The 25,098-nt window shown below is 40.4% G+C and overlaps 2 protein-coding genes across 3 annotated transcripts; both read left to right on the forward strand.

Moving 5' to 3' along the window:
- The first annotated feature begins 1,066 nt into the window (after positions 1–1,066).
- On the forward strand, positions 1,067–14,489 carry stxbp3 (syntaxin binding protein 3). Of its 2 annotated transcripts, none has more exons than XM_017487046.3 (19): positions 1,067–1,185; positions 3,602–3,651; positions 3,880–3,961; positions 4,214–4,290; positions 4,431–4,503; positions 5,550–5,650; positions 6,279–6,424; positions 6,795–6,888; positions 6,984–7,108; positions 7,492–7,590; positions 7,950–8,007; positions 8,106–8,171; positions 8,801–8,881; positions 9,555–9,690; positions 10,373–10,479; positions 10,586–10,687; positions 10,888–10,973; positions 12,220–12,365; positions 12,579–14,489. In XM_017487046.3, exons 1-19 carry the CDS (start codon positions 1,140–1,142, stop codon positions 12,683–12,685), a joined length of 1,782 nt encoding a protein of 593 aa, XP_017342535.1. In that variant the 5' UTR covers positions 1,067–1,139; the 3' UTR covers positions 12,686–14,489. The 2 variants fall into 2 exon arrangements, with proteins under 2 accessions (XP_017342535.1, XP_053542163.1); XM_053686188.1 differs by lacking the exon at positions 1,067–1,185 and adding an exon at positions 2,826–2,968.
- Positions 14,490–15,578: 1,089 nt separating this feature from the next.
- rabggta (Rab geranylgeranyltransferase subunit alpha) lies at positions 15,579–24,905 on the forward strand. Its single transcript, XM_017487047.3, has 17 exons — positions 15,579–15,752; positions 16,066–16,089; positions 16,551–16,661; positions 16,873–16,997; positions 17,092–17,279; positions 18,094–18,360; positions 18,578–18,661; positions 19,538–19,620; positions 19,726–19,818; positions 20,093–20,198; positions 20,389–20,440; positions 20,626–20,714; positions 20,822–20,910; positions 21,142–21,258; positions 22,123–22,236; positions 22,371–22,458; positions 23,781–24,905. The coding sequence occupies exons 2-17, from the start codon at positions 16,087–16,089 to the stop codon at positions 23,927–23,929; spliced, it is 1,758 nt and encodes a 585-aa protein (XP_017342536.1). The 5' UTR covers positions 15,579–15,752; positions 16,066–16,086; the 3' UTR covers positions 23,930–24,905.
- Positions 24,906–25,098: the final 193 nt, after the last annotated feature.

Below are 25,098 nucleotides of genomic sequence, written 5' to 3' on the forward strand. Positions count from 1 at the left end.
TCTTAGCCATTTTATATTAAAAAAAAGTTAAGTACAATTGTTTAGTAAATTGTGTTGTAAATGTAAGTGTTATAAAGCATACCTTTTTTTCTTAAATTTTATACTTGTTATAATCATCTGGCATTTTATGAGCAATTATTTATTTTTCTTTAATTAAATTTGTATTAAATATTTTTCCTTAGCTGCAGTTTCCTGTTTTCCAATATACCATATTGCAATTTTATGTTGGTAGTAGTAGTAGTAGTAGTAGTAGTAGTAGTAGTAGTAGGGGGTTCAATTCCCGCTGCTGCCCTGTGTGTGTGGAGTTTGCATGTTCTCCCAGTGCTGCGGGGTTTCCTCCAGGTACTCCAGTTTCCTCCCCAAGTCCAAAGACATGCATGGTAGGCTGATTGGCATGTCCAAAGTGTATGAATGGATGTGATTGTGCCCTGTGATGGATTGGCACCCTGTCCAGGGTGTACCCCGCCCCAACCCCCTGGGATTTGTCCAGGTTCCCTGTGACCCAGTAGGATAAGCTGTATAGAAGATGGATGGATGGATTATTATTATTATTGTAACATTATTCTTTACTTAGACTTTCTATTTTACTGATCTACTTTATATCATTATTTGATCTAAACTTTTTCTGAAGTTACTAATGTAATAAAATCCTGGATGACTGTGTGCACATACTGTACTGTAGGCCAGGGGTTCCCAAACTTTTCCAGGGCAAGGCCCGCCAAATGGCATTAACATTTGACCGAGGTCCCCCTTTTGCAAGATGTCTTTAAAACACATTAAAAATACAGCCTTCTGAATATATCACCCTTTTTGATTAATAATTACATCTTACATCTTTACATTACATTAGGAATTGATTGTGTGTGTGTGTGTGGTTGTCTGAGATTGAGAAAGAAAAAAAATCATGTATTTATTTATTTTTCACACCAAATTGTTGAGGCCCTCCGGGCGCTCCCTGGCAGCCCCCAAGGGGGCCGCGGCCCCACTCTGAAAACCACTGCTGTAGGTTATACAAACCGTTCATACGTGGACGCGCACGCACACGCACTAACTGGCGTAGCGGTCACTGGTGACGCAATTACGTATTCGGAGCCTGTACGTTTAAGAAAAAAAAAAAAGAAGAAAAAAAAAGCAGCAAAATGGCAGCCGGGGCAGAGCACGGGCTGAAGAAAATAGTTTGGCAAAGTAAGTCTATTTGGTTATTAAATGTGCTTTAAAGGTTCTATAATGGCGCACAGGGTCGCGTTCATATTGTTCGCAATATGTGTTTTCATAAAAGACTAATAAAATGTCTGTAAACGTAAATACGGAAGTTCGGGACCTGAGTGTAACGGAAGCAGCAGCCGTGTTTCTTGTTGTTATAACACCACCTTGCAAAACATTTTATTTTCACATTGTTTATTTGTGTGTTTAAAATCAGAGGTGTGAAATTTGAGCTGTAGCACAGCTTCACGTCAGTTAGCATAGCTACGTGGCTAACCTAGCTTTCTGATGTTAACCTGTCACTTTCTGTATGTAAGTCCGTTAGCGTAACACGGTTAATAATAATAATTATTTTAAAAATAATGCTGGGGAAAACATTAAGGAAAGACACCGCAGATGAAGGTCACTTTCTAAACAATATTTACCACTATACTCGAAGTCATTTACATCTATGTATAAATTTGCATTATTTATGCAAATGAGGCACGTTGTAATTAAATATGCATACTTCATAAAAACCAAAAATAATTTATGCCACCCCCCAAAATACAACCACGCCTTATATTATATTAAGTTAATTATCTTAACTTAAATAATGTTATTTCAGGTTAATAATTTGTTTTGGTTTGTAACTTAAGTCTGTTACATGTTTCTAGATGAATTGAATCGTTTTAACTTTGATAACTCACTTAGGTACAGATTCTGAAACATTAACTAATTATATTACTTGTTTATTGTTTTGTGCTTTTTGTAATGGAAAGTGCTGCAGAAATTACTGTAATCATTTAAAAAATTACCTGAGGCTACTAAACACTATCCTTAGGCTTTAATGCTCACTGACCCACAGATGACAGTTTCTTTGGACTTGAAAATGAATGCAGCCTGTTAAACAGGCAAAACTATAAACACAAGCTGTGTTGTTAGGAGGGGGGGGAGACGTAGAAGTGACCTTCATGGTCACTTTAACGTCTTTATTGGGGCTGTGCAGAAGGTTATTAAACACAAATTTCAGCCTCATTTTGTACATGTCAGGCTGTGAGTACTAGTGATGTCATTTGTGAACGAGTCAGCTCTTTTAATTGAACGTTCACAAACAATTCACATAATTAAGCCATTTTTGTGTGCGTATATAGGCAATGCTGTCAGTCTTGCTAAGATTTCATGGAACAGTTTCAGCAAGAATTAGACAAAGAACAACAGCTATACTGGGTTTAACGCACACTAATTATGGTTTTGAAACATACCTAATTTTGTTTTAAAGAGCTCATACAATAGATTTAAGTGCATCTGAGGTCAAAAAACACTTTAGCATGCTCATAATTTAAATTGCAGCATTACCTTTTTCCCCCTCTGTGTCACAAACAACTTGTTAAAGGATTCATTCTAAAGCAGGGGTGTCCAGTCTTATCCTCAAAGGATGCACGGTGTGGGTGCAGGTTTTAATTCTAACCAAGCAGGAGCCACATCTGCTTCCACCTGTTTAATCAGTTGATCTTGGCTTTCAGTAGACTCAGGTGTGGCTTCTGCTTGGTTGGAAGGAAAACCTGCACCCACACCGGCCCTCTCCGGATAAGATTGGACACCCATGTTCTAAAGGATTCGTTCTAAATGCCTCCTTTCAGAGAGCATACTCTGCTCTGATTGGTCAGATGTCCCCGTCTGTTGTGATTGGTCTACCACTGTCAGCGTGTTTCGAAAAGGAAACTCTCACTACCGTAACAAGTTTCAGCTCCGCTTGTCAGCAAGCAGCCAATCAAGACCAGAGGTGGGGTTTTTTTGTTATACACATACGTAAGATAGTACAGGAAGTAAGTCTGGCATTACTAAGGACTCGTTTAAGTTGTTCAGAATCGGTTCCTTCATTTGGGAGTCAGTAACTCCCTTTTGTCGTGCGCTTTGATTTTTGAAACTTTCCAGACTTTTTAGATTCAAAAACAGCTATGTACATAACACATTACATGAAAGGTAATATCTGAAAAACCATAATAGGTGCACTTTAATGCCCCAGCTTAGTGATGGGGACTCTGTACTGTAAAAACAGCACCGTCTTTCAGATGAGACTTTAAACCGAGGTCCTGACTCTCTGTGGTCATTAAAAAAATCCCAGGACATTTATCGTAAAAGAGTAGGCATATAAACCTGGTGTCCTGGTCTCCACTAATATCTGGTGTGTAGTGGGAGTTCTATTGCACTATGGCTGCCGTCACATCATCCAGTCCACATCATCTCCCCAGTATCAGTTTTAAAAACTATCAGTCGATTAATCGGTTATCGGCGGGTAAGTACCGCCCGTTGTGGTCATCGATATCGGTAAACTCCACTATCTAGCTTCACTTAAGGATTTAGTTTGCATGTGATTTTGCTGTATTGATGGATTTCTTTTCTGATGCCCATGCAGGGATCAAGGACACTATTATCGCAGACTGCAGAAAATCAGAAGTATGGAAGGTGAGTGTGTTTTTCTAGTTTTAAGCAGCACGTGTCTTCTAATAGATTTTAAGGGCAATAAAAATTCATTGGAAATTGTAAACGGTTCTCCCAGATCATATGTATGTGTAAGTCACACACACCAGGATCTCAGCAAAGGTGGTTAAAAGGCAACACACTTGCAATTGGATTAATTGTTTGTTTGTGTGTGTGTGTGTGTGTGTGTGTGTGTGTGTGTGGTTGATGTAGATAATGATGCTGGACAGGTTCACCACACGGCTCCTGTCGTCGTGCTGTAAAATGGCTGACCTGATGTCTGAGGGCATCACTAGTAAGTACACGAAGGACAAAACATGTTCGAGATGCGCGCTAATGCTGGCGCTGTCAAATTCTCGACTCTGATTGGTCGGAAGGTGTGGGTTAATTTTCATCGTTATAAATAATAATATATATATGAACGTGCTCTAATCCACTAATTCCTTATCGTTTGCTTGAGTGGTTACACAACTGCACCGAGGAGCTTTGAACAATAAAGTTGCTTCGTGAGCATGTCTAGTGATGATGGTGGGTGTCCTGTTTGCAGTTGTGGAGGATTTGCTTAAAACTAGAGAGCCAGTCCTGGAGATGAAGGCTATCTACTTCATGTCTCCTACTGCCGAGGTCTGTACTATACTGTCAGCTACTTAGTTTGTGTGTGTGTATATTGTGTAAATACCGTAATTTTCCTGTCTAAAAAAAAAAAGCGAGAGAAGTAATTCCTTTCCGTGGGATCGTCATGTGTGTGTTTTCTTTTCTAACAGTGCGTAGATGCATTGATAAACGACTTCAAGCTCAAACCCAAGTACAAAGCTGCATACGTGTACTTCACTGACTGTAAGTGTATGTTGTATGTGGTAAGATTCACTGTGAAACACCTGAGTGGAATGATCTGTAGTGTTGAGATGAGCTCGGTGTGTATTTGTAGGATTCGGATTGGAAGACATGACAAAATCCCTCAAATAGAAAAAAAAAAGATAAATTCCCATATTCTTCAGAATGACCATTTTGCCCCCCCCCCCCCTTTCTCTCGACTTCCTGCACACATTTTAAATACAATCTAACTTCTTTTTAAACTTTAAAGCTTTTCAGAAAGTGCTTTTTTTTTCTTTTCTTTTTTTCTTTCTCTTTTTCTTTCTTCAAAATCCTGGCCAATCAGGTTGCAAGTTGGTTGGCAAGCGCCAAAAACCCAGAGATTTGAAACAAACACAAGTCCTGGTTAAAAAAAAAATGAGTCTTGTTAGCGAGCAGGTATGAAGCCGTTTCAGATTAATCGACCTCCTCATTTCATTTACATTAATGATAATAACGAACGTAGTCAAGAGAGTGAGACAAGCTAATCGATACCAGCTAGGACTCGAAAGAGTATTGTCATGGTTACAGTGCGCTCGTCGCGTGAACCATTTTAAAATCGGCACGAACCGCGCCGCGTTATTCGATGTATTGACGTAATTTCCACTCAAACAGGAAGTCAGGGCAGAACATATCGAGTGGCTCCTCCCCCTTTTTAAATAGTCAATAGCGTTTAGCTCACCTCACAGCCCAGGCTTAGCCGTACTTGACAGCTAGCTCCGTGGAATTTTAATAACGTTGGGTGTGGGACACTTCCAATTCTAGAGAGCATTTTTATTGGACAGAAAATAGAGAGAGAGCACATAAATTTTGAACGCGTATATCTTCTGAATGCGAATTTTGTCATATTTTGCCAGTTGTTGTCAATTTTATTTTGTATATTGGCACAAAAAAGTGCTTCAGCTAGCAGTTTTTCCATACTTCTTGTCATTGCTGTATTACAAAACATCCTTTTTTTATTATTGGAATGCATGATTTAATTATTTCATTCAGTGTACTCATTTATTTATTTATCTGTTTATTTTTTAAAGATTGTCCAGATGAGCTGTTCAACAAAATGAAACAGTTCTGTGCAAAACACATCAAAGTGTGTAAAGAGATCAACATCTCCTTCCTTCCCTTAGAGACTCAGGTACGTGTTCTGTTTAAGTGTCTCACAGCAGGCTTTAAGTCCGTTTCCAAAGTTTACACTCTGTGATGTGTAGCTACAAATTGATAAAAAGTATCATGATGTGGGTTTTTTTTTTTAAATTATAATTTTTTTTAAATAACGAGTTTGACGGCGCAATAGTGCTGTGTAAAGCTCGTTTGCTCCACCCGAATAGGGTTTGTTGAAATGTAAATGCTTGTAAAATGTGTCAGGGACATGCGTTCATCGAGCTTGAGCTTTGTTTACATCTTAGAAAAAAGAAGGAACCGTTTGAACCCACAGAAAGGGTGGTGTTATGAAACGCTGCCTTCTGCAACAGAAATTCCATCATGCCAAGTAATACTGGATTGTTTCTGAGAACCGATTGAGTAACGTGGGGGTGTATGAGCTAGAGGAAATGGGACAGTTACACTAATACAGGTTGTGGTTGATTTGTTTATCTGGACTCTGTTTAATCTGATCTGCTTCCTTAGAGCACATGTTCAGTCGTTTAGGAGCTGTCTTTGTATTCCATTGCTTTTGTTGTATTGTTTCAGTTTGATCTGGTTGGAGTTGATTTGAGGGGTGTGTGTGTGTGTGTGTGTGTGTGTGTGTGTGTGTATATGAGCAGGTGTTTACCTGTGATAAACCTAAGGCCTTCGAAAGCATCTACAGCAGTAACAGTCAGGATCGAGGGCTAACCCTAGAGACCATCGCAGATCAAGTCGTCAGTCTGTGCGCCACCCTGGATGAGTACCCTGGCGTCCGATACAGGAAGTGAGTGAAAACACAAGTTCTCACACACACACACACACACACACATATTCCGGGAGTGCTTCGTAAACATCGGCAAGTCCCTCATCTGTGGTTTGGGGCAGAGCTAATTTACGGGTCGTAAAAATGTACGCAAAAGTCTCAAGTGACGAAACGTGACTGATCAATTGCATGGCTTTTTTGTGTTTTAGTAATTTATTTAATTTGTTAGATTTTTAAAAAATGATATTGATCTTGTGTATCTAGATACACTTTTTTGCTTGAGTTTTGGCTTGTATCAGCCTTTAAGATACAGTATGTAGTAATAACGTATTTACTGATTTGTCTCTGTAATATTTGGTTAATGATAATAATATCTGGTATTTTTGAGCAGGGACTCGGTGGCGGATTATGCTAAATTGCTGGCTGAGCTTGTGGACAACAAACTAGCCCGATATTATGAGCTGGACGACAGCAGCAAGAAGAAGGTGGCCTTTATTTCTCTCCTACTTAATTCTCCATCTCTATAACTCTTTATTTCTGTCTCTTTGTCATTTGACCGTCTGTAACCTCTGCACTGTAGGAAAAGACCCAAGCTCAGCTAATCATCATCGACCGTGGGTTTGACCCCGTGAGCCCGATACTGCACGAGCTGACCTATCAGGCCATGGTTTACGACCTTATACCCATCAATAATGACACCTACAGGTGCAAGACTTCTGTTTCATTTTATGTGCCTCCACTCTGACTGACTGACTGACCAATCGACTATCTGTCTATCTCACAGTCAGTTAGTCAGTCATTGAGTCATTCGAGTGGTCAGTCAGTCCGTCAGTTAGTCAGTCAGTCTTTCGAGTGGTCAGTCATTTATTCATTCGAGTGGTCGGTCAGTCAGTCAGAGAGTCAGTTAGTCAATCAGTCGTTTGATTGGTCAGTCGGTTCATTGTTTCGATTGGTTGGTCGGTCATTCACTCGATTTGTCAGTCAGTTATTCGTTTGGCTAATTAGTCAATCAATCAGTGAGTGTCGTTCAGTCAGTCATACACACCACTGAAACGTATCTGTGAGTTGAAGTATGGTTTGTGTGCCAGGTACAAAGCGAAGGACGGATCCGAGAAAGAAGCGTTACTGAACGATAATGACGAGCTATGGATGAAGCTGCGACACATGCACATCGCTGAGGTCACCGCGTGAGTAACTAACTCAAACTCTCATCAAATGCTTCAGAAGTGTTTTGCTTTTTGCAGTAATTGTACAGTCCATCAACTTCTCGCTTCTTTAGTCCTGTATGAAAGCAACAACGCTAATGTACCCAACGAGTTAAGGAGTTTTATAGCCTCCTTTTTTATCGCAGTGTAAATTGCACGTGTAAATCATCAAATAAGAAGAGTTTGATTATTACTACACTGTTGAACTCATGGATTACATAATGTTAGCTTAGCTTCTAAAACAGAAATAGCTTGTGGCTATGATTATTCTGTCAAATCATCCAAATAATATAAATTTCTTTTCCTCTTCTTCTTTTAAAAAAAACAAAAACATAATTTAGGCAAATTCCCAAACTGGTGAAGGAGATCTCTGCTAACAAGAAGCAGTCTGATGGGAAGGTGCGTACTTGTTCTCGTTCAGGATCTCCTTCAGGTTTAAATTCTTTCTGCTCCGGTTACCATTTCAGATTTTTGTGTGCTTTTGTTCCCAATTTCAGATTTCGATAGGAGGTTTAGCCCAGCTCATGAAGCAGATGCCCTCGTTCCGTAAACATATCTCTCAGGTACGTAACACCTGATGCCTGGCCCTGTGTCTGCGGGCCGGCGTCCGACACACTCCTGGTTTCGTAGTACACTTCCTTGAAGGTTTCCTTTCACTGCTGTGATCTGTGGAGTCAGCGCCATGTCCTGACCTCAAGCAATTTCCCCCGAATTCTCTACCTAATAGCCTCCGTGGTGCTTTCAGAGCGTAAAGTACGTGTAGTGTGTTCGTTGTGCTAAAAAGTAATTGCACTCGGTAGCCACCCTTTACTCTATGCAGCCAAACAGGACGTGCCACCCGAAGACGTCGTTGTGTATATTTTCACGAAACTTTAAAACGGCTGCTTTTACGTCTAGTGCAGTTCAGTGATGTAAAGTACCTCATTCTCAATTGCACAATGTGTAGTATGCAGAGTGGTACAAACTAGGCTAGTTACGTTTTCCATTTTTGTCACGGGTTTCCATGACATTTATTGACTGCTTCATCTGTGAAACTAATATTGTTGTTTTTTTTTATATATATTAGTGTATATATATATATATATATATATATATATATATATATATATATATATATATATATATATATATATATATATATATATATATATTAGTATATAGTTATCCTCACTCTGTTTCTTCCTCTTCTCAGAAAACGGTTCATCTCACTCTAGCAGAGGACTGCATGGACAAGTTCAACAATTCCGTGGAGAAGCTGTGCAAAGCTGAGCAGGTACGGCGGAAATACCGGCTTTGGAAAATCATGCTTTTAAAAAAACAACAAAAAATAATAGTAATTTTTAATATTGCTGCAGAAACACAAACTCCACCTGTCGCAAAGAAATCATTGAAACAGCTATGGCGTGGAAGTATGGAAGTAATTTCAATATCTGATTTATTTATTTATTTGTTTGCTTTTAAAGTGAGGTAGCAGATTAAATTGTACGGGATTGAGTTAAATGTTAAATGATAAGTCTCCTGTATATGTCATACAGGTGGTTAGTTATAGCAGAGGGGCCAACTTTTATGTTTTAGCAATACTCATTGCTTTATCGATCTAGGAGACGTGGGAAAAGGAGACGTGATGTTTACTTCTGGTTCATGCTGTCTTGACCTGCTTTAGCCTGAGACTTCATGCACCTTGGTCTTGTGAGCCAATAGAAACTAAAAAGAAAAGAAAGTAATTGTCTCCGTGGACACTTTTGTCCAGTGTCACCTTTTTAATATACTTTTGTTAATGGATTCCGTGGTTTTTGTGTCTGACTGAATCGGCACACTTTTCTAGCTGGGAGCATAAGTGTTTATTTATTTATTTATTTTTTTATAACTGAATCCAGTCTTATGAAATCCTCCAGCTGAGTTTGTTTGTTTGAGTTCCTCCTCACCGTACATTTCTGTGTCTGTAGGACCTTGCCGTCGGTGCTGACGTAGAAGGTCAGAAGGTGAAGGACCCTATGAGGACACTGCTGCCCATCTTGCTGCACCCCCACAGCACCCATGACAAGATCCGTGCCGTGCTGCTCTACATCTTCAGCCTCAACGGTGTGCCGCCTCGACCTGAACACCGTGCTCTCGCTCTTAATTTCCTGCTTTCCTCCAAAGGGTAGAGGAAGCTGCAGCTTGAATAAGCTTAAAACCGTGTGGTTTCTTTCACAACATCTGTAATGTTAAAGTGGCGTTAAACTTTAAAAAAAAAAAAAACAAACAAAAAAAAAAACTAAAAATCCATTTTCTACAGGGGGTGCACAAACTTTTGAGCGGCAGGTCGGACACGTGTTAGAGGCCCGGCATCGCTGTTATGTCTCGAAATGTCTGACTTTGAAAAACGATGCCGGGCCTCTAACACGTGTCCGACCTGCCGCTCAAAAGTTTGTGCACTCCCTATAGAAAATGGAATTATACTTTTTTTTAAAAAAAAAAAAAAGTTAAAATCATTTTATACATAAATTTATTCAAGTGTTCCTCATGAAGCTTTGCCTACACACTGTATTTGGTCAACCTGCTTCATGAGGGCATTTCACCCAGGAGGCTTCCCTTAATCTTTCCAAATAAGCCGAGCTCCTCACTGCTTCAGAAGTGGTTTTGGGAAGGGGGGAGTTATTAAAAATACATTTTAATGATGATGATTTATTCATGGACATTGAACTCTCTGTTTACAAAATGTGATTTGTGTGTGTGTGTGTGTGTGTGTGTGTGTTTGTGATTTATTTATTTCCGAGAGCAGGAACAACAGAGGAGAACCTGAATAAGTTAATTCAGCACGTGAAGATTGAGGCAGAGCCAGAGTACATCACCAACTGGAAAGACTTAGGGGTGCCTATCATCAGCTCGGTGAGAGATTCTCGCTCTTTTATAACAAACCGTCCGTTAAATTGGATTTCTCGAACGCTCTCGATCTGCAGATTCTCTTTACGTATGCATTTCTGCGTTTCTGCAGCAGAGTATGTTCTCTTTCCGGAAGCCGACCAGAAGAGATCGGTCGCAGGAGGAGACGTACAACCTCTCAAGATGGACGCCGGTTATCAAGGATGTGATGGAGGTGAGCTGTACGCCGTTCTCGAACCTTGGTTTTTATTATTAGCTAGTCTGAATGGAATCGCACATTAAAGGGATAAACACCTGGCACGTGCTGCTAGAGGAAAATAATCAGCAGATGTGCAATGCAACTGTAATACATAAAAAGCACACAAGGAAATTTGATCATAGTAACGGCGTCTCTCATTTTCGTGTGTGTGGCAGGACGTGGTGGACAATAAGTTGGACACGAGAGATTGGCCGCACCAGTCCGAGTGTCCGTCTGCATGGAATGGATCTCGAGCTGTGAGGTAAGCCAGCGACCGGTCATCTTTAATCCATGTTTTCACACACGTTCTAGTGAAAATGCATTGAGCGTTAATGTAAAACGGGATTCGGATACAATTTATATACAAGTTCAGATCTAAGATTTGGTTTCATGTTTATCGGGATATTCATTAGTGCAACACAAAAACCTTAAATATAACCAATATTTTATATATATATATATATATATATATATATATATATATATATATATATATATATATATATATATAATATATATATGATAAGAAAACTGTAGGTGTGCTCATGTACATCTCTCGTTCTCTCCCTCATGCTCACAGAGTTGTGAGGTAAGGTTGGCGACTGTTTTGCATTTCGTAGCTCGTTTAGAGTAAATCATATAAACCAGCTGTGGCCAATTGTTCTAATACTGGTTTAAGAAAAAAAAAAAATCTAATTATTAGGGAGTAGAATTTTGTATGGACAAAAATGAAGCAAGTTTTACTGATCTGTGCGTGTTTAGCACCAGCGCCCTACAGCGTGTTTCTGTATTGTTCACAACTGCGTTGTATCGATGAAAACGGTTTTCCTTTATCAGCGCGATTTCACGATCTTGAAATCGTTTTATCAGCCCACCACTGTGTCCGTCATCAAGTGAAATTTTTTCTGTGTTGTAAACATTTAACCTATATAACATTTTAGAGGTCGACAGATTGACCGGTTTTGCCAATTAATCGGCACAGATATGATTAATCGGCGCAGATAACCGTTTGAGAAGGGTCCGCTGCCGTTATACAGTACGAGAGCAGCCTCTAGAGGCGAAACAAAAACTCACTGACAAATTTTGTTGTGTTAGTTGAAGTGATTTTTGTATTCATTTTGGAAGTCTCTATTTTCGTTTGTTATTTGGAGTGTTGCGTTTTGGTTCAGTTTGGATTTTTTTTTATATTTATCATTAATATTCAATTAATGAATATTTATTAATAGTTAATATACATACATTTTTTACATATTTATTTCATGGTACAGTCAGTACTGTTTATTTTTGTACTAAAGTTCAGCACTATTTTACTTTGTCTGTTGTGTTTTCATTCAGTATCAATTTTAAAAACTATCGGCGGATTAATCATTTATCGGTAAACTCTGCTATCCATCGACATCTAATAACAGTTACGGTATATTAAGTGTCCATGAGAAGATATTGGCTCCGTTTGGTTTATCAATAAACTAAAATGTCACGATTCTTCCTTATATCGTCTTTTTCCTCAGCGCACGGCAAAAACATAAGCCGAGCTCCCCGGATGACCACAGGAGCGGCTCCCGCCTCATCATCTTCATCCTGGGCGGAGTCAGCTACTCAGAGATGCGCTGTGCCTACGAGGTCTCCAAAGCCAAGTCCTGTGAAGTCATCATCGGTGAGTACATACCAGGCCCAGCCTGTCCTGAAGTGTTTTTTCTTATTTTAATTTGTAAGCAGTGTTTTATTCTGTCCTTCCATGTTTAACCCACCTTAAAGTGCATAGTTCAGTACTAAATGCCAAACTAATGGAAAAGATGCATAGTTACAAGAGTCCTGAGGTTTTTTTTGTTTGTTTGTTTTTTCTTCCCATCTTGGTGTGTTTCTGCAGGTTCCACTCACATCCTGACTCCCACCAACCTGCTGAAGGACATTCGAGACCTGAGCAAAAAATCCATGGAGACTTTCACAATAGTGGACGAGAAAGCCAGCTGCTGAGCGTCGGGATGTTGGAAACCCTCATGCTTCCTGTCCTCATCCTCTTCGTACCTTTACCCCCCCCCCCCCCCCCCCGACTTTCTCTTTCTCCAAAGCATCCAGCACTCAGTGTCTCTGCTAGAGGATTGAAGGGAATTCAGATGTGATCGGTTTTTAAGGGCTTCCCCGAGTTCCGTTCCACTCTACAAACCTGGGACAGGTAATCACGAGCTATGAGACTACCTGCCTCAGGCGTAATAGAAGAGCGTGGACGGACCGGAAGGAGATCCGCGAGTACTCAGGCCTCTTCATACAGCTTGAACAAACGTCAGACTCTAAATGTTTGATGACGATTCCAGCTGTGATAGTTTATATGAGAAAACATCAGGTGAGTGGTTGGGTTGACATTGTTCAGGTTGTGTGAAGATTGCCATTAAAGGGATGCTGCAGTGACCAAGCCAACATGTACACCATTTTCCTCGACGTTTGGCGTCTGACCTTCGCTTCCTACGAGGATAACGTAGCAAAAGAGATCGTGTAGAATCGGTCTCACCCAAAACGTTTTTTTGTAAACACGTGAAAATCTGCATATATATATTCACAATTGTGCTCTTTTTGTAAAGTACATTGTCATGTGGTATTGATTTTGATTGGTCAGAAGGGGTGAATTTTTCTATAACAGCAGCTCTGACAATAGTGCAGCTGCAAATCGCAGGTTTATGTTGCCGTTTCTATGGAAGGAGTCTCCAGTGTCAGTGCTATGTAATGGCGGTAAGTTTATGCTTTGCGGAACAACAGTTTATAGCTGCTATGACGTAACCGGAACCGACAGGTTTTTCCGAATTGTTCTATAACTGGATGACGATCTTAGGATAAAAAGCCGTGGTCGATTGCTGCGACATTAGAGGAATAAAACACCTCAACATGCCGTTAGAGGAAAATCCTATTTAAAAATTTAAACGAAAGTGTGATTCGCGGTGTCCAATATGGCTGCCTCTAGAACGTTATAGAATTCATTTACACTTTCAGATTCGTTCATGTTTGAAGAAGAGATTCTGTACGGGGGTTTCTATCACTACATTAGCTTTGTAGCAAATGAGTCAGATACGAGATGTGTGTGATTTTTGGTGTAAATTTGACTTTTCACTTCAGCAACTCTTTAACATGACATTAGTGTCATGTTGAAGCTGATCATTCTTGCAAGTATTTAGTTGACAAATTGTACTAATGATAGCACTGTCTGTGCTTATTAACCTCCTCATGTATTTCTACGTTACACTAAATTGCTGCGTTTCTTTTGCGTCTTGTTCCGTAATTATCTCTGCACTGCTTTGTGTGACTACTTTTGGGTAACTACGCGCACACTTTGATTGAAAAGCAGCGCTGTTGCATCACGACCTGGTGTAACTGGAGTCCAGATTTAATATATTCCTAATATGTACTGAATTCTGGGCTGTACCATGGAGTCTGCTTTAGTCCTCCAGGAAAGAGAACTGTGCCCCTAATTATGCAAAACTATACTTTTTTTTTTTTTTTTTTTTTTAAAGTGTCTGATATTTCATTTTATTTTTACATATTACACATTAAAGACAGGATCGTTTCCCACAACCAGCTCTGGGCCTTAACTCGTGTGCCTTGTTTGAATTGTATAACAAACTGTACATACACTATACTTATACGTATGTCTGTGAAGAATAACCAGATTTGTGTTTTGTTTCATTGCAGTTGTGCACATGAATGAATTTATTTTTTAACAAATGTAATTATTAACACAACTTTCTATTGAACAACTGACAAGTAAACGAATGACGTGGTTCAAGTGTCACATGGTGTTGTGTTTTAAATATTTAATCATACCACAGCCTGTGGTGTTTAATTTATTACAGCAGCAGCATGTTCTAATACGGTATCGTTGAATGTTGTCGGCAAGGAAACATTTTTGGAAGCAGTCTCCAGCGTCAGTGTGTGTTTCTAGGTGTACTAAGTGAAGCTCATTAATCCTGTGTCTAGCTTTACACCTGTTCAATCACTCAGAACCATCTGTTGAATATTAAAGTGAGAAGGAGATGCTGTAATTTGTCTATTTTAAGCAACGTCTGTCTCAATCTGGCCATCCAATTTTGGTTTAACATTAACTATAACTATATAGAACTTTTATTTGTGCTAAATCTGTGGGCTTGTCTGGGTCACAGGCTTTGTAAGATGATACTATATTAGGAATACATGAGCACCACCTTATGCACAAACTTTTCCACTTATGAAGATTACAATGGTGAACACGCACAAATGGCTGTACAGAGTGATTGTAGATATTTGCTTTTTGTTTTTTCTGATTGAAGGATTTTTTGTTTTGTTTTGGGTTTTTTTTGGTCATTTCATTTCATTTCATTTCATTACATTTGGCCATACTGTAATGGCTATAATGGTAACGGCAATTAATTGAATTAAATAACATTTGGTTAAACTTGCCAGAGCTAGTCTGTTTTTTTTTTTTTTTTTTTTTTTTTTTTTTTTTTTTTTTAAACCAACGAAATATTAAGCGTAGTGACTGCTTTGGTTAAATATAAATCTGTTTGTATAATTAAGTAAATTACATCCATGATACTAAATTGTATATTTAGTACAAAAAATATGTAAAAGAAATGACGACAAACCATGAAGAAATTACAAAAAGTTTCAAAAATTCTTTTATATGTTTCGATTAAAAATAAAAGGACGTATTCATCAGAAAATGGCGTCCAAAATTAAAAGACTCTGGTCTTTAAATAAGTCATACAAATGTTTAAACATTGAGAATATAAAGAAAATAGCCAAACATATAGAAACTACTAACCGGATGTTGAATCGTTTAATATAATTTTAATTAAAGATAAAAATCACTGCCGTTTTTGAAAACAGAAGTGACGTCATTGCAAGGAGACGGAAGTAAGTGCAATTTGTAGTCAACTTACCTTCGACGTGAACGTACATCGCTCTGAGAGCGAACAGCATTACACAGTGAGGGAAGAACAGTTGGAGTGTTTATTTCTGTGGTCTGACCTGCAGTTTGTCACTGAGCGGGTTAGAAGAGGCCGGTTTCAGCTCCACTGTGAGTGATTTTCACCTTTATTTCTTGTCTTCTTCCGCGTTTCCTGATTTCTTAGCTGCTAAACTGAGGCAGTATTGACAGTCTGTGGAATAACGGTAATAAGAAGTGTTGGCCTGGTAACGTGACATCTCTCTGTGACCTGTTAATAACCTATTTGCTGTATTTTAGCCATCTCATTTTACATTGAAAAGAAGGAGAAACGATGCATTCAATGGGTTCGTGTTATACTGCACAAGACTGTCGGCTGGGTGGTTTCGCGCATGCGCACCGAGTTCAGACGGATGATTTATTCTGGTTTATTTTCTCTTTTCAGACGTGAAACTCGTGTTGAGCCATGGTGAGTGATCTGGAGCTCAAACGCTTACCCGCCGGAATCACTCTCTGTCTGTCTGATTATCTGTCTGTCTCTCCTGCTCTGTGTGTCTTTCTCATACTCTCTTGCACTATCTGTCTCTTTCTCGCTCTGTCTATATTTCTGTCTGGCTCACTCTCTACCCGCTTTCTGTCTCTCTTGCTCCATCTGTCTCTGCCTGTGTGTCTCTCTCACTCTTTGTCTCTCCCTTTTTGAAACCCTCTCTGTTTCTCTGTCTGTCCGTCTCTTTTTCTTTCATTCTGTCTCTCTGTTTGTCTGTTTCACTCTCGCTGTCTTTGTCTCTTTTTTTTCCTCATTCTGTCTCTCTCTATTTGTCTGTCTCTCTCTTGCTGTCTGTCTGTCTCTTTTTCTCTCATTCTGTATCGTTCTCTCTCTCTCTTCCACCTGTTCTCTCATATTTACTCTGTTACTCCTGTCTTGTACAGCACGGTCGAGTGAAGGTAAAGTCCACTGCTCAGCAGGAAGAGGAGAAGAGGAAAGAGCGAGAGAAGAAACTGAAAGTGTACCTGACGGTTCGAGATGCCATCTTCAAAAAGGTCAGTCATGAAGCGTGGAAAATGATTTCCCATTATCATGGATAATAATAACGATAAGTCTTAATAATAATAATAATAATAATAAATATTATTATTATTATTATTATTAGCATTATTAAATGTGCTCAAGCTGCAGCAGTAACAGTTGTCACCCTGATTCTTATCTCTGTCCCACTCACACTCTCTCTCTCTCTCTCTCTCTCTCGCTCAGAGGAGTAATAGCGAGCTGGATGAAGAAGCTCTCCAGCTCACGCAGCAGCTCCTGGCTTCTAACCCAGACTTTGCCACGCTCTGGAACTACAGGAGAGAAATCTTTCTGCACCTCGAGACTGTCAAGTGAGAGAACTACAGCTCCCAGCATGCTTTGTGTGTCTTTTTCTGTAAGCAGTTTTTTTTTTTTTAAATCCCTGTTGTCTCACTCTCTTTCTAGAGAGGAGGAAGAGATGCAGAAACTGTATGAAGCTGAGCTGCTCTTCATCGAGGCGTGTCTGAAAGTGAACCCCAAGTCGTACGGCAGCTGGCATCACCGCGGCTGGGTGTCGTACCGCCTCCCAAGACCCGACTGGAAGAGAGAGCTCGTCCTGTGTGACCGCTGCCTCAGCCTGGACGACCGAAACTGTGAGGGGGGGCAGGTGTGGGGGAGTGGGGGTGGTAATCTTTTTATTTAGTGTTATACTCAACAGTAAATAAAAACATTACACACTTGACTGTCAAAAGCAACATTTCAGTGTTTAATTTCTTGCATGATGTAGCTAAGTTTTTATCGCATGAACATAAACACTTCAATTTCTAATCCCATCTTTCATAACAGTCACGTCTTACTTTCGCTTTGTCATGTGTTCATCAACGAGAGTGTGAAATTAAAGGAGTCGTCCATGATTTTTCGAGCCATCTGCTATCTGTGACTGTGCTTACATGATGTAAAACACAGATTTAGTGAAAATTCACGCCTCCTAGGTTGCATTTTAAAGGAAAGCTGTAATGCTGGGGAGCTCTGTTCAAGGTGGGAGGCGGAGCTTATTTCAGGCCCAGAAAAAATATACTGAAATCACATTTTAAATGTGTCCATTATTCAGCAGTATTGCTTTTTTATTTTATTTTATTTATTTATTTATTTATTTATTTATTTATTTGATTTAATAAAGTTATTTCCTTTCCAGATAAATGATGATTAAAGGTTGAGCAACATGTTGAAACTTTATAAACTGCAGTTCTAAAATTATTTAATAAAAACGTGAAGACCTTGTTTTTTCGGCAGAATTTATAAATCTGTTGTTAGTTAATGGATCCGTGTTAATCCACACACTTTAATATCCAGTGCCTCTTTTTGTTGGTTGTTCTTGTCCTAATGTTCTCTCTTTATCTCTCTCTCTCTTTATCTCTCTCTCATTTTCTCTCTCTCTCTCTCTCTCACTCTCTCTCTCTCTCTCAGTTCACTGTTGGGATTACCGCCGCTTGGTGGTGAAGGTGTCCGGAGTTTCTGTGGAACAGGAGCTCCAGTTTACAGATCGTCTGATTGGCTCAAACTTTTCCAACTACTCAAGCTGGCACTACCGGAGCACACTGCTGCCCCTCCTGCACCCGCAACCCGCATCTGATCCGGCGCCAGCCTGCCAAAAACACACACACACTCCCACAGTGCCCACGGCCTCACCTCAGACGCACGGGCACCGAGTGTGTGAGGAGCAGCTGCTAAAAGGTCAGAGCTCACACTCACACACACACACAAACACACTGTGACAATTTCACACAATGTCCAGAAGAGGGCATTTGTGAGCTTTTATTGAATAAAAAGTTGATGACTGAATAAAAAAAAAACAGATGTAGGCTTCTGTAAGACATGAATTTATATCTCAGAGAATGTTTTGTCATAAGGCGTTTCGTTTAAGTGTTAATGTCACTTCTTTTGTGTCTAGAATATGAACTGGTGCAGAATGCCGTCTTCACAGACCCAAATGACCAGAGCGCATGGTTCTATTACCGCTGGCTCCTGGGGCGAGGTGGGTGTGGGTGTATGTGTGGAGAGGTATGGTTGGGAGGGGGTTGTAGGGGTGTGTTTGGGGAGGTTGTAGGGGTGTGTTGGGAGGGGGGGTTGGGGGGGGGGGGGGTTTATGTGTAGAGGGGTGAATGGGGTATGGTTGGGAGGGGGTTGTGGGGGTGGAGGGGGAGTTTGTGTGGGGGGGGGGAATGGGGTATGGGTGTGGGGGGGGCTGGAGGGAAAGTTTGTGTGTGGAGGGGTGTATGGGGTATGGTTGTGAGGGGGTTGGAGGGGTGTGTGTGGGGAGGTCGGAGGGGACGTTTGTGTGTGAAGGGCTGTATGGGGTATGGTTGTGAGGGGGTTGTAGGTGTGTGTCTGTGTGTGGGGGGTGGAGGGGGAGTTTGTGTGTGGAGGAGTGAATGGGGTATGGTTGGAAGGGGGTTGTAGGGGTGTGTGTGTGGGGGGTGGAGGGGGAGTTTGTGTGTGAAGGGGTGAATGGGGTATGGTTGTGAGGGGTGTGTCGGTGTGTGGGGGGGTATGGGTGTGGAGGGGGTTGTATGGGTGTGTGTGTGTGTCTGTGTGTGGGGGGTGGAGGGGGAGTTTGTGTGTGGAGGAGTGAATGGGGTATGGTTGGAAGGGGGTTGTAGGGGTGTGTGTGTGGGGGGTGGAGGGGGAGTTTGTGTGTGAAGGGGTGAATGGGGTATGGTTGTGAGGGGGTTGTAGGGGTGTGTCGGTGTGTGGGGGTGAATGGGGTATGGGTGTGGAGGGGGTTGTATGGGTGTGTGTGTGTGTGTAGAGGGGATGTATGGGGGTGTATATGTTGTGGGGGCGGGTGTAGATTTTTGGCTTATTGTTGATGATGAGATGGTTTCTTTCTTCTTCCTCCTCCCTGTGCTAGCTGAGCGTGAGGAGGTGATTAGCTGTGTGTATGTGAGCAGAGAGGGAGAGCGAGTCGCTGTGGCTTTCTCCAAACCTGTTAACGTGAGACATTTGTAATGAGTTTAGAGTTTTGTATTATTCAATATCACTTCAGTAGAGGTAGAAACTTAATCTCTCTCTCTCTCTCTCTCTCTCTCTCTCTCTCAGGTTGTTAGTTTGATGTTGGTGTTAGATGGTCAGCCTCAGCAGCAGGTGGAGTGGAGGAGTGTTCACCCTCGATTTCGCCACAGCCCCGTCTGGGTAATTTCTCTTCCTCTGTGTATTCACAGCAGCTGATTTCAGTTCAGTTGTTTGTTTTGAGCACGACGATACTAAAATTACAGGTTAGAAAAATAATCCAAGAAAAATAATTAAGCAAGGGAAGCGTTTCTGAAAATCAGAAAACACAAATGGAACATTTCAACAAAAAACAAAACAAAAGCTTTTGTTCAATAAAGTCACCAGAATGTTAAATTCAGTCATTCGTGGATGATTTTAAATCTGTTCTCTCTCTCTCTCTCACTCACTCACTCAGTTGTGCGAGCTTCCTCCCAGCTCCATCAGCGACATCAACAATGAACACAACCTGACGGTGCACTGGATGGAGAAACACACACAACGAGACTGTGCTCTCTATACAGGTGTGTGTGTGTCTGAGAAGAAGAATTCTTTTATTAGATTACATCCTATACGTTATTTACGTTGAGCAGAAATAAAGAGCGGCTATATTTTAAGATGCCTTTATTTCAATATGAAAAACATAACACAACCCGAAACTGAAGACATTCGTCTTCTTTAAGACGTTTATTTATACCTTTCTTTTCCCGTCAGGTCGGACGGAGAGTTGGTGCAGAGACTCTGCCACGGATCAGGAGCTCTTCAGGTGCGCGCACACACACACACACACACACACACACACACACACACACACACGTGTATGTATACACTACATACGAAAATGCTGTCACACATAGTAATAATAATTTTGAGGAGGTAACCTAAATGATAGTCCTACAGTTAGTGGCGTGTGTGTGTGTGTGTGTGTGTGTGCGTGTGTGTGTGTGTTAGGAGTGAGCTGTCTGTAGAGAAGACGTCAGTTCTCCAGTCTGAGCTCCAGTCCTGTACTCAGCTCCTGGAACTGGAGCCTCAGAATAAATGTGAGTCCCTGATGTGCTCGATATTATACATTAAATATATAATTAAAAGAAATGTTCTTGGTCTATCTTGGCCTCACACTCCCGCCCCCCCTTTCTGCCTCCCTCAGGGTGCCTTTTAACTATAATCCTCCTGATGAGAGCTCTGGATCCTCTAGGTCACGAGAAAGAGACACTCGCTCATTTCCAGACACTGAAGGTTTACTGTATTTTTACGTAAAATTTTAAAAACAAGGTTCTGGTTGATGTCGTGATAAAACGGTTAATAATGCACCTTTTCTCACGTGTCGCGGTCTTGAATTTCTAGTTTTCTGTAACCCGTTTCTTTTAAGGGTTACACCAGTACGTAATGTGATTTCTTTATTTTTGCTGTGTATACGTGTTATTAGAATTTATCATTTAAGTAAACACGTCTGTAACTTTCTTACAGGAAGTGGACCCCATGCGAAGCTCCTACTACAGCGATCTCTGCAGTAAGTTTCTGATCGAGAACACTATCCTGAAAATGGAGTACGCTGAGGTACGGGTCTTCAGCCTGTCGGATAAGGTAACCGTCACGCAGCAGTCGTGATTTCCTTTAATTTATTTATATATATATATATATATATATATATATATATATATATATATATATGTGTATGTGTATATATATGTATATGTGTGTATGTATATATATATATATATATATATATATATATATATATATATATATATATATATAAGCTTGTTTTATCAGGGAAGATAGCTTATTAAAGGTACAGTAGTCCTTAAAGGGGAAAAAATCCACCCTGAACAACTCGCATATTCATATTTACAATTAACATTTTGGTCTTCTAAGTTTTATCAAGCTTATTTTTTTCCTTTTTATTTTTCCATTGTAATCTTTCATTATCTCTTTTCATTTCGGTGGACAGTTTTCTACGTTCGGTTTCTACGACGCTATTCAACTTCCTGTTGATGGTTCTGCAGTGGGATTTAGCCCTCCCTTCATCTGTACCTAAAGACAGCGACGCAGCGGCTCTTTTAGTCCTTTAATCCGTCCAGCTGTCTCGCCTCCTCAAAAAGCCTAAACTTTTACGCTCATATCGCTATCGGCGGGTTTCTCGTTAACGTGACCACTAGCTTCACTCAGGATTAACACAATTACAGCAACATCTGAGAAATTGGTGCCAGAATCACTATGCAAATCCTTTAAAGTCCAGTTGTGTACCTGTTTAAGTGCCGTACTCACGTTTTCATGTTTAAAGATAAATACAAACGGTACCTAAGGTGTGCCTTTTTTTTTTTTTTAAATACGTAAATATCCAGTTCTGTAACCGAGTACTGCACTGTGCGAGCGCCTTAAACATCTTTTTATTTTGTACATTTTTACAGTTTACTTTTCTTTCTCTTTCTCTCTGACACACTGAAGAACCTGAGCACGCTTTGCCACCTGGACCAGCTCCTATTGGTCACTCATATCAACCTGTGCTCCAATCAGCTCATGAAGCTGCCGCCGCAGTTCGCCATGCTGCACTGTCTCGAGGTAAACTTTCTATTTTTTAAGATTTTTACAAAGGAAATATTTTGGACTGGCTGTATAACAATGGTTTGTTCTTTGTGTGTGTGTGTTTTGTGTTTGTGTGTGTGTGTGTGTGTGTGGGGGGGGGTCTCTCTCAGGTTCTGGAGGCTGATGATAACGCCATAGAGAATCTGGAGGGACTGTACCATCTGCCCAACCTGGAGGAGGTGTCTTTGAAAAACAATCGTATCCTTTTTCTCAAATCAGCGATGATGAGGTTAAATGGGATTCCTGGATTCTCAAGTCTCAAGGGGCAGGGCTATACAACACACACACAGACACTCTTGCATAACTTTTATATGTTTTCACTGACACACAACAACAGACAGAACAAAAGTATGCTAGGTGTGATGGCTTTTTAGTTAAGTGGATGACATGACTGCTCATTGTTAAAAAAGAGGAGTGTGACTCAGATGAGAGGAATTGTCGTCTCACGCCAGGGCAAGTCTAATCTCACAGGAGTGCTGCCATTGTTGCTGTCTGGGGTTTTTTGTTTTTGTTTTTTGGGTCATGGCACAGCCTCCAAAGTTGATGAACAAGTGCAATTTTTCACAAAAAGCTCCTCGGCCACTTTATTAAAAAAAAAAGGAAGCCCAACGGAACCAAAACACCTGCTGACGAAGACAGACATAAAAAAAATCTAGGCTGTCTGAACGCCTGTATGTAATGGCAGTGGCTCTGTGGTAACCCGTGCGCCCCAACACACCTTATTTCTAATAATTATTGTCTGATTATTAAAGTTTAGGGATATTTAGGTGAGTCAGGTGTGTTAAATTGGTGCAAGTTGGGTTGGAACAAAACCCTGAAACACCTGTTTAAGTACTTTTTATCCGGACGGGTTCGGGAAATTCAAACGCCACGTTGATGCACTGACGTTACACAATATCGGTCTGTAAAGGGTTATAAAAATTATGCTACGGCATTGAAATAATATTTCAAAAGAAAGCAGTAACGGTTAGGTTCATGGTCAGGGTCATAACGCAATTTACCACCATATGCATATAAAATAGCATAACACGTGTGTGTGTGTGTGTATGTGAATATGTGTGTGTGTGTGTGTGTGTGTGATAAAATTTTATTTTTCCAGTGCACCTTTGTAATGCTGGTTTGGAGGCTATCATATCTCTCGTTACTACGGTAACAATCTTCCAAGTCCTATGACTGGGAAATATCCTTGATACAGTTTATACATCAAACATACAGTAATACTCCAAACAATCGATATCACTTACATGAAATGTGTACTAATTTGGGAATCAATAACAGTGTAAATGAACATTATTATTATTATTATTACTACTACTCCCTTACTGTATAGTGAATATTGCGATTCAACTACAAATCACTGGTGGTCACAAAATCACTTGCGTTTAAATTTTAGACTCGAATTTACTCTCTAGTCTGAGTACAAGGTTTTGTTTTGTGTTTTGCTGTTAAAACTAATGAAAAGATTATTCCGTCTGACCGTTTCTTATACAAGATAAGCTTTTTCTGAACTCGGCTGACAGAAATCTCAAAAATCTCTGACCTATCGCCACTCGCAACGTGTCCGAAGCTCACCAGGCTAGATCTCCGTGGCAACCCGGTCACCAAGACCGCCGATATCGAGGCAGAGCTAGCCAAGCTGCTACCATCACTTACTGACCTTCTACTCTGATAAACTCCCAAGGATTGTGTGTGTGTGTGAATATTAATGTGTACCACAGCATTGTTAAATTCTGATTGGGTGTTGATTTATTTTCTGTAACAGCAGCACACAGGTTTATACGAATGCGCCTGTTGTAATATGTCATTGTTTCTATAGTAACAGCTCGTTCACATGGATTTACAGGACTTAAAGCAGACGCTCCACATAAACAGATTTAGAAATGTCTGTAATCCTGGACGTGGAAGGAGTCTCCGGTGACAGTGCTTTGTAAAAGTCTTTTTTTTTTGTCTTATTAATAGAGGGAGGGAGAGAGTGAAGGAAGTGGGGGAGAGACAGAAGGAGGGAGAGAGAGACATGCTGGTGAAGGAATGATTGTTTACAGCTGCTGTAACAAGTGATATCAGGTACTAAATTGGTTAGATGTTCCACAATATTAAATGTAACTGTAAATGGATAAAAATTGACATTATTGTAATCAGTGATGAGTTGCTGTGGTATAAGAGGAATGAAACACTTCAGGATGTGAGGTTCTAGTAAAATAATCAACAATAAATCTGCTTCATGTCAGGCAGCATCATTATTTTCCTGTAAGAGCGTACCTCTGAGTGTTTTTTTCCTTATGTGTTTCAAATTCTGCATGCTGAGATGATGTGCTTTACCGTGTGTGTGTGTCTGTGTCCAGTGACATTCCTCATTCCTTCTTTATTAGGAAAATAAGGAGAGGTTGCTCTATGATGTAACAGTCTCTCTAATGATAAAGGAAGTTCACAATGGAATCTATTTGACTGAGCCAGACATGATTGTACATGTACTCACACCTTGTATCTGAGACACTTAACTAGGAGGGACAAATATCGAGTGAAAGAGAGAGTGTGTGTGTGTGTGTGTGTGTGTGTGTGTGTGTGTGTGTGTGTGTGTGTGTGTGTGAGTGCATGCACGCACTAAAATATACATGCAAAACCCATGAATAAAAGATCTCTCAATAGTCTGCGTCATGTTGCGTCTTTTATTTATTTATGTATTTGTTTACAGAATCATGCAACGCAGCTCCACACCATTACCTGCTGCTTCAGTATGTCTCCATGAAGGAGTCTTCAGTCTTTTCTGCAGTCCCTCCGTGATCCTTTGCTGATAAGATTGCAAACAAGGCGAGGTTGTCCAAACTGTTCTCCAAGGGG

Source organism: Ictalurus punctatus, chromosome 15, assembly GCF_001660625.3.
Source record: "Ictalurus punctatus breed USDA103 chromosome 15, Coco_2.0, whole genome shotgun sequence".
In the NCBI taxonomy this organism is placed as follows: domain Eukaryota; kingdom Metazoa; phylum Chordata; class Actinopteri; order Siluriformes; family Ictaluridae; genus Ictalurus; species Ictalurus punctatus.